The sequence below is a fragment of the Falco punctatus genome, assembly GCF_963210335.1.
Source record: "Falco punctatus genome assembly, chromosome: 12".
NCBI lineage: Eukaryota > Metazoa > Chordata > Aves > Falconiformes > Falconidae > Falco > Falco punctatus.
The window spans coordinates 6,782,691-6,791,608 of NC_137592.1; the positions used below are offsets into that span (position 1 = coordinate 6,782,691).

The 8,918-nt window shown below is 42.1% G+C and overlaps 1 protein-coding gene across 3 annotated transcripts in view; it reads left to right on the forward strand.

Annotated features, from left to right (window-relative positions):
* PLCB1 (phospholipase C beta 1) overlaps window positions 1–5,692 on the forward strand; it is a 408,255-nt gene extending 402,563 nt beyond the window's left edge. For 2 of the 3 annotated variants that reach the window (XM_080407721.1, XM_080407723.1), the window contains one exon: window positions 2,360–5,692. In XM_080407721.1, the coding sequence (XP_080263847.1) occupies window positions 2,360–2,590 (231 nt within the window). In that variant the 3' untranslated portion in view covers window positions 2,591–5,692. The remainder of the gene's footprint in view (window positions 1–2,359) is intronic. The other variant, XM_080407722.1, reaches the window with a different exon arrangement.
* The last annotated feature ends 3,226 nt before the right edge of the window (window positions 5,693–8,918 follow it).

Here is an 8,918-nt window from a genome sequence, read left to right on the forward strand (position 1 = left end):
ATAAAAAATACTGTACGCAGAGCTGCTTCTCCCTGCAGGAACCTTTAACTGGCTTTGTGGGGTGTTCAGGCACTGCTGCGGATCCGCATCAGCAGCCCAGAGCCTGGCTGCAGCAAATGCTCCTGGGCCAGGAAAGACGGTGGCACTTGGCGTGCGTGGTGCACAGCGCTTGGAGCCCGCTGGCGTGCCCTGCCTCTGCCGCCGCTGCTGGCTCAGACTAACCCAAGGAATGTTCTGCCCCACACTGGGCATAAATCTAACATAAATCACCCTCTAACGGTGATAGCGTCTTTGGGTAATTGTCATAAATAAACAGAAGGACTCACCTTCCCCTCCCTCCCTCCTGTTTGTTTAAGCAGCACGGCAGCACGGGTATTCAGCAGTGAACTGTAGCCACAAGCATGATTGCACCATGGTGTTAGACCTTTTACCTAGAACATAATTTTGGATTTGCAATATGGCCTACATGAGTGCCGTGCTGCCATCGCTCGGAAGCAGAGACCGGTGCAGAGGTGGCCTCTCGGTGACTCAGTGGAGCCCTGGGGCTGCAGGGCCCTGCGGTAAGCTGGGCAGTGAGGCATGATCAGCATCCTTTGTGGCTTGTTCTGCCAGCCATGCTACACACTGTGCCTCTGGTAACACATGTGCTCTTGGCAGTGTTAGCAAACTGGAGGCAAAAGGAGGATCCCTTCAAAAATTTGTATCTAGACATAAAGCCAGAAAACAATGAAAATCAGGAAAAAAAGAAGGGTACCACATGAAGGAAGGGTGTTATGGTAGTGGTTGTCTAACAGCTGATACAAATAGATACTTTAGAGGCAGGGTGTATTCAGTGGAAGTGTTTGTGCCTCAGACCCGGTGTTTATCAGCACTCTGACACCAAGGTGAGAAACTGTGGCCAGAACAGCAGGAAAATTGCCAGAAACAAGGCAGGAAAGGAGCTTTAGCAAGAGAACCAAAACGAAAAAGCCAGATCTTAGATCTTGAGAAAGAAAAGCTGCAAAATCTGTCTAATTAAGGAATGTAGAACTAGACCAGGTGAGCTAAGGACGTTGATTTGCACATCAGGAGAAAGGAGAAGAGGCCTCACAAAAATAAAGTCAGAGATGCAGGATGAAAACCAGGACAGAAGCATGGGGAATGGGAGTGGCAGGGCTCAGAGGGAGGGGTAGTGGTAAAGTCACATGCTGTGGACAGGTCAAGGATGGTAAGACTAGTATAGGTCCTAATGTTCAAGTGAAAATTTGCATTACCTGTTGAGAGCTATTGCACTGGGGTGAAGGAGACTTGAAACTAGATAGGACAGGCTCAAGCACAGAGCTGAAGGATCAGAATTCATAGCACCTTCATGCATCCTGGAAAAAAACAGAGCTCAAAATACAATGCCTAAGAAACTATTGCAAAACTGCTGCAGCTACAGTTAGCAGAACTGACTCCCTCTTTTTAAGAAGGTGGGTGGATGGATGGTTGGATGGATGGAGGACAAACAGAGCGCGTTTGGCTTTGGAACTCACCCTTTTGCTTCCTGCTGTGCTTATATTGGTTATGATGAAAAAATTGGCTTTGTCTTCAGTTGAAACCTTCATACGCATTAATGTTTTTTAAATAATGGATCATGCAGATCCTAATATGGGCACTAAAAACAAAGGCTATACAAATAAATACTGGGAAAGGACCCACAGCTTCCTGAAGACTGATAGCCAGATTTCTTTCTGCATGCCTTTTGCATCCTGTTGATGATGTGACACTTTTTCCCCAGTAATGTCCAAGACACATACTGCATTAATCAGATAATGTAACTTTCCATGATCTAGCCCTAAGAAATGTAATTTAACTTCTTTACCCTCCCTCTTTGACTCCCTTTGACAACTGACTTTTTCCTAGTGGTTTCTCCAACCCAAGAAATCTGGCAAAAGTTATTATATTGTTCTCCAGAGCAGTGTTTGTGGTGTGATTAATGTGTGATTAGCTAACTGAAGCTTAATAAAAGCCTTGCTCTTTCAAAGGCTTATCTGTGATCCATACTGCACTTCAGTCAGGTCATGTGAAAGCCAGTGGGAGTATGGACACGAATACAGTTAAATCCACATATATTTTAAGGATTTGGGTACCTGAGGATGGTACCCAAACCCGGCCTTATGCACAAATGACTGCACGTTCCTTCAGCTTTGCAATGACTGCATGGAAATCGATAGGCATATTGGATGTGTGGCACTAATATGAAAAAGGAAGTAATATATTCTTGAATCGTGCGAAAATGTGTTATTAATTTCCCCCCTACCTCGTGTGGTTTGTTCCCCATACGGCAGCACTGGTCGCATTAGATACCCCAGAAGACAGCTTGTCTCTTTTGTTGTAGTTGCAGGTGGAACTTGATCAGGAATATCAAGACAAATTCAAAAGACTGCCTTTGGAAATTCTGGAGTTTGTACAGGAAGCCATGAAAGGGAAAATCAGCGAAGATGGAGACCACAGTTCTGCCCCCTCTTCCCTGGCATCTGACAGTGGAAAATCAAATCATAAACCTCTGCAAAGTGAAGAGGAATTGGAAGAAGATAATCCAGAAAAAGTGTTTGATACTACTTTTTAACTGCCCAAGAAACAATCAGTGCGCCAGGGCGCACCACTCCCCAGCTGCCCGTCTCCGCTGTCCCGATGTGAGCTGCCACTGAAGCGCTTCGGGAGGCAGGAGGAATCTGCATTCAAGTGCACATTTCCCAAAAGGAACATTTTATAAAAAGTATTGTGCAAAGGTCTTCATTCTCATTCTTCATCTTATTATTATTCTAAAGCTTAGTGCAGTTGTAATGGAAAAATTAATACATTAACCATCCTCTCCTCTTTTTTTTTTTTTTTTTTTGGCCAATTTACAATGGGTAATTTTCTGCCCATGTTCATTGTTAAGAATGTTTAATGAAGACCAGTGTATTGTTCAGAGACAAATGTGTGCAGATTTCCTTTTGAAGTGCCAGTGCAAAGTGCTCCAAACTAATACAGATCCTACAGAATATTACAACAGTACTTAATCATATTTGTTTCCTTCTTTATAACTGCACCTTGACAGCTGTACCATCATTTTACATTTGCACTGAAACATTTAATCCTTTTTAGCTTTGCAAGCACTGGTGGCTTGCTTTCTTGATATGTTTATCACATGGAAAGAAATATATTTGCTGCTGAAAATTCTTGGAACTGTGGGGACAAGGGGAAAACAAAGAGAAGAACTGCCCGGAGATTGTCGGTGTCTGTGTACATCTGCGTTTGTTAAACCGTGTGAGTGCATATATGTTTGTATATATATATATAGCTATATGTGCACACACATCCGTCTATATACACACACGGCATGTTTCTGTTTGAAGTCGGCATGGTCTCTTGGCCAAATGAAATGTTTCAGGGATACATGAGTAGAGAGAAACTTTATGAAAGCTAACATTGGGGTTATACTGCTATAAAATAGTCATTGAGTCATAAAATTCTTTTTGTGGTGTTAGTGTTGTAAATCAAAGTAGTTTTAGAATATAAATTTGATATATATTTTGCAGACTCAAAAGTATTGATTTTAAGTATCATATTTTAAGCTTATTGAATTTGATAGGATTATGAAATGTTTAGGACTACAGTATTTGAAATCTAACAGAATCTTCCATTATTTTTAAGACTGAGGTTCAGTTTTACTAAGGTCTGAAAGTTAAAAGCAAAATATAAAAACCTGATCACTGTTATTTAAAAATGTATAGTAATCCGTTTAACTGACTTCTTAAAATAAGAACAATCAGAGTTAGTGTACTGTATGATATGCATGAGAGAAGTAACAGCACATTTTGAGGGATTTATATCAACGACAGAGAGACTTTGTGTGAAAGTCAGGATATTTAAAAAGGTAAAGAAATGCTATTCTCTGGATTCCCATACTAACAGAAATACGAATAATGAAGAATTATGGACCGATTCTTATTTGTACCCAAGCCAATGCCTAATGCTAAAGGCCTTTCCCTCAGCTGTGTGGTGAAGAGGCATCTTAGGGCAAAGGACAAACTAGCTCCAAAGACATAGATTTGCATCGAGAGGCTTGATCCTGCAAACTCACATTTTCTTGCACACCACTGGGCTCACTGCAGCTGTTTTGGGGAATAACGTTCACATACATGTTTGCAAGATTGGGGCCTTACTTTATCTTAAATGCAATCGGCGAAAGCAGTCAATTACATAGAGAGGCGTTTTAATACATCGTAACAGTTCAGTTACTTTACTTCCATTCCCTCAGGATTTTAGTACTTTGAAGTAACTTATTTTATTTAAATTTAAGCAATAAAATAGAAATCAAGCTCAAGTTTTCAGTTAAATAATGGTGTGTGTGTATATATATATAAGTTCAAATCTTGGAAAACAAACAGTATTTTAATGTTTCTTTTTTAACCTTAGAGCAGAAAAAAAGAGAAATTGCACATTGTTTGGAGATCGTATTTTGGATTAAACTATTCTGGTTTATGATGATGAAATTAGTGAACATGAAATTAAAAAATCCTACTTTCATCTTAATGCTAGGAAAGGTGAATCCTCTGTTAATCCTTGTTTTGCACTTTGAAATCAGTCTTAATCACTTACTGAAAATGTAGAGAGTCAAGATGTAATGCTGCATTTTATAAAGTAAAAATGACATATTGTCTAAATTATTAAACGAATAAACTTATAGCAGTGTTCACAATAAAACTGCAGACTATTGCATTATAGAAACCATTGTACAGTGCAGGCTTTTCGGTAAAATCTTAGCTCCTTTGAATTTCAGTGGTACATTCCTGTGGACTTCAGCGGAGCCAGGACTTGACCACAGTCTTCAAAGAAACTTGGGCAAATACCAATTAATCTTTTATTTATAGTTACAAATAAATAAATATAACGATTGGATTAAATATACTATCAGCTGTAGTCATTTTACAGTCCGTTTGTATTTGACCATTTCCTGTACTCACATTTTTTTATATCTGTACAGTGCCACTTTCTGCAGGTGTAAGGTAGTGTGTAATACTGTACATCTGGCATTGTTAAAACTATTTCGGTGAAACAGATATCATTTACTATTGGTATTACTTGAACTAGAGTAAGATAATGAAAAAAGGGTCTTTATGATGTGCAAGTCTTGTGCCTTTTATGTATTAGCCTTGTTCCGTGTTGAATGTGTGGAAATGCTGTATTGTGGAATTTCTGCTGTATAGAATAGAGCTGTCTATATTAAACTAGGTCGTGCACTTCAGATATCTTTACACTACTGAAAATAGCTTGGGTTTGGCAGTATAAACAGAATTTTAAAAATTCTAACGAAGGCCAGACATTTTAGATTTAACATGTTCATAATTATGTTAATTAATGCTCATGTATTAGCTAGTCACTGAAAAATAACTAAAGGGACATCATTGCTTGCCTTTCTTTGAAATCAGTGTTGCTCTTGTACATTGTATTAATAGTATCTGTGATTGATTAGTCCTTGATGATTTGCTTTCAAAGTAGGATGAAATATCTCAGTTAACATGTACATATTTTTTGGTTCCTCGATCTATGAGTGTTTCAGAGGCATAATTCACATTTTTGTAAAAATTCTATGCAATTTTGTGGCATGATGTTTCTTCCACTTGTAATTTTATGTGCTTACATTACAGATCCAAAGGACAAATAAAAATTTCTTAACACAAGACGGTTGTTTGCTCTGTTCATTTGATTTGAGGTTGAAGCTCTCAAGAGCTTCTGTCGGCTCAGGAGACCTTACTGACCTCGAAGACCTCACCCTGACCCCTTTGCTCCTGGGATGGGTAGTGCCTCAAGTCAGTGAAGTTTCCCTGCAGGCTGTTGTGTTCACCGCTATGAGAACAAGAAATTGCACATGCCCAGGTGTCTGTCCCCTGCCCCTCCCAGGAAAATGTGCATTTGCTGGTGTGCTGAAACAATGGGAAACAAAAAAAGTGCACAGCAGACCATGAACTGGTAAGAAAATTTATCGGTTTACACGACAGGCTTTTGTAGAACAGCTATTGCATGATTTTCAGCCATACCGGTAAACGGCCTTGACAAATTATAGCAGACTTACTTCTCTTCCACTGCCCCAGCTGCTTCCCTAATCAGCTATGCAGTTATATATGTGCTGTGAAATGTACCTTTGCCGCAGCCTTCCACTGAGAGCGCTGGAAAATAAATCTATTCCTTTGGCTTTTGACTTTCCTTTCCCTTTTTAATTTACAATGTAAAAAATCATCTCTGGGAGAAGAGATAAGCAGGTATATTAATCCAGTGTACTAAGGGATATACCTATTAAAATAAATACTCTCCAAGGCAGCTAAAGTCAAATTATTCACTAGAAATGGTGTGGGGAAATGGGGTCTGATGAGAGGGATGGACACGGCACAGGGTAAAAGCAGGCAAGGAAGGGAGGAACAGAGTTTAAAGCCGAGCCCATGAATTTGACAGAGAGGAGTAAGACTAGGAGAGAAACAGGCAGGGAGAAGCAAAGCAAAGAAAAATGGGTCCATTTCCTTCCCAGAGGAGGGGCAGCAGGGTGTGAAATCAAGAGCGAGGTTTGCCAAGGTCCCAGTGCGACCTGCCCATCATGTAGCGACGGAGGTGAGGGGAGGCAGGCGGGACCACAGGGCAGGGAGGCAGAGCAGTGGCAAGAATTTCAGGGGGACGAGGGGGAGACCGTGACAGCGAGCACTGAGGGAAAAGCCAGGAGGCCATGGGAAGGATTGGGAAACAACCCTCAACTCCCGCGGGGCTCAGCAAGGCCGGATTCTCACAGCCGACTGATCAGATGACCTCAGCACTTGTTGTACTTGGGCCACAGGAGACTGACTTGGCTGCTGAGGAGAGAGGGTGACAGGCTGGGATGTGTGGAAGAACTGTTTGGAGGCCAGCAAAGGAGGAAGATGGTGTCGCAGAGGGCAGGCAGTGGGACCAGAGCTGCTGTGCAGAGGAAGCCCACTGGGTTGCTGAAGCTTCAAGTGGATTCTGCAAGTGGTCCTGGTGATGGCTGGAAGAAGGCCAGTCCCACCACAGCAGCAGAATTCTGCTACCACTAGCTGGGGAAGGTGACCAAAGACTTCATTTTGCCCTCAAAGTGAATGTATTTCAAAGTATTTCACTTCTGACGTCAGGCATCGAGGAGCCAGGTAGTTTCCGGCTGTGGTAGTGTTACTTAATGTGAAACCAGCTAAGTCCTTTCCTGGATTTGGCCCTAATCATACACAGAAGACACCTGAATGCCAAGTGAGACCAGGGTGTGAATGCCGTTTCCCATGGAGTAGCAACGACGCTGACCTCCCTTCCCACTGCTGCTCATACATGGAGCTTCCCTAACTATGCACAGCAGGATTCACTTGTCCATCATCAGACCTAGTTACTCCTCAGAGTGATGGCCCTGCCCTTACTATTGTCCTCTTGAAAGGCTGGGTAGGAAAGGGGGGAGTCCCTCTGCGGTGAAGGGAGACCTACTTAGCAAAAGGGCCAGTGCAGGAAATTAAAGCCACATGCAAAAAGCAGCAGGTGATGGTCACTAGTGAAGTTAAGGAAGCCAACTGCAGAAACACCTTGTGGGATTAAAGAGGGTTCCCTGAAGAGAGGCTACCCGTTAGTGTGCACTGATAGGAAGAAAGGTTTGGGGTTGTGCTGCTTTCCATAGTGTATTTCCCTTTTTCTAAGTGGGTGGGTTTAGAGGCTCAGTTCATAGGTTCCTCAGGCTCAGTGTCATGGAGGTAACGTGATAGGAAGGAGGATCTGAGGGGAAAAAACTGAAGAAATGAAAAATCCAAGTGTTCAGCTTTCAGACAGTAAAGGAGAAAATATTGGAGGTAACACATAGCTGCTGTATATCTGATATTATTTTAAAAAGCTGGGTTTTGTGGAATGATGGGCGGTAAAACATGGTGAGGGGACTGTGGTAAGGGGTGCCAGTCATTTTGGCTGGATCCAAACCCCAGCAGGTAGAAGGGCTTTAAGTAGCAAGGGAAGAGCCAAGCTCTAATTAAGAACAAATTTAAGCCAACTTGACAGTGAAGAGAAGAAATCTAAAACCTGCTGCTGTATCAATGGAGGAAGCCTGGCTAATGAGCAGGAGAGACTGGCAACTTCCATTGCTGAGAACTGTAATGCAGTTAGTGTTACCAAGCTGCAGTGGGGTAACTGGCCTGTTCAAATAAGTGATCACAGCCTATGTAATGGGGATCGAATAATTTAAAAAGAAAAAATGGGAAAGTAGTAAATTGAACTTTGTTCTGTTCTTGGGTAAGATGAAGTTTAGTTGGTAAATGTCATTGCATTGATCAAATCTACCAATAGCAGGGGCTGCGAGCAGGGCAGGTGACTTGCCTTCAGCTGGAAAAGAGGTTACAGGTGTGAAATAATCTGTCCAGGTTTTGTACTGGCATTTTCAGCAAGGTGCAGAGAAAAGCTGGCTCTGTAAACTGCCCAGGCTCTAGACTGATGGCTGAAAGTTGGGCTTCAAAGAGAAAAAAAACCACTGGAGGCTGGTGGAAAGGCATAACGCCAGCTGACAGCTGGAGGCAAGAGTTAGAGACAGAGCATAATCTTTATTTTCTTCCTTTCTGCAATAGCATACCAGAGGCGATTAATTGTAAGTACCAACAGAGAAAGCGGGTAATGCACTGCACAGGATAGTGCCACATCATGTTACTTGTGCCATGCGGTCAGTGTGGATACAGCAGAGAGGAGTGCAATGGACAAGCCAAACCAGGCGATCTCACAGCATCTCCTGGCCTTCAGGTCCATGAATCTTATCACAATGTTCTTCTCTTGGAGTGTTTTCTTTCCCTGGGAGGGCACTTTCACATGTGATCACCCACAAAAAATGGTTATGATTCCCTTTCGAAAGGCACAATAATGTCCTCTCTTAATTGCCAGGGTCAGTAAAGTAA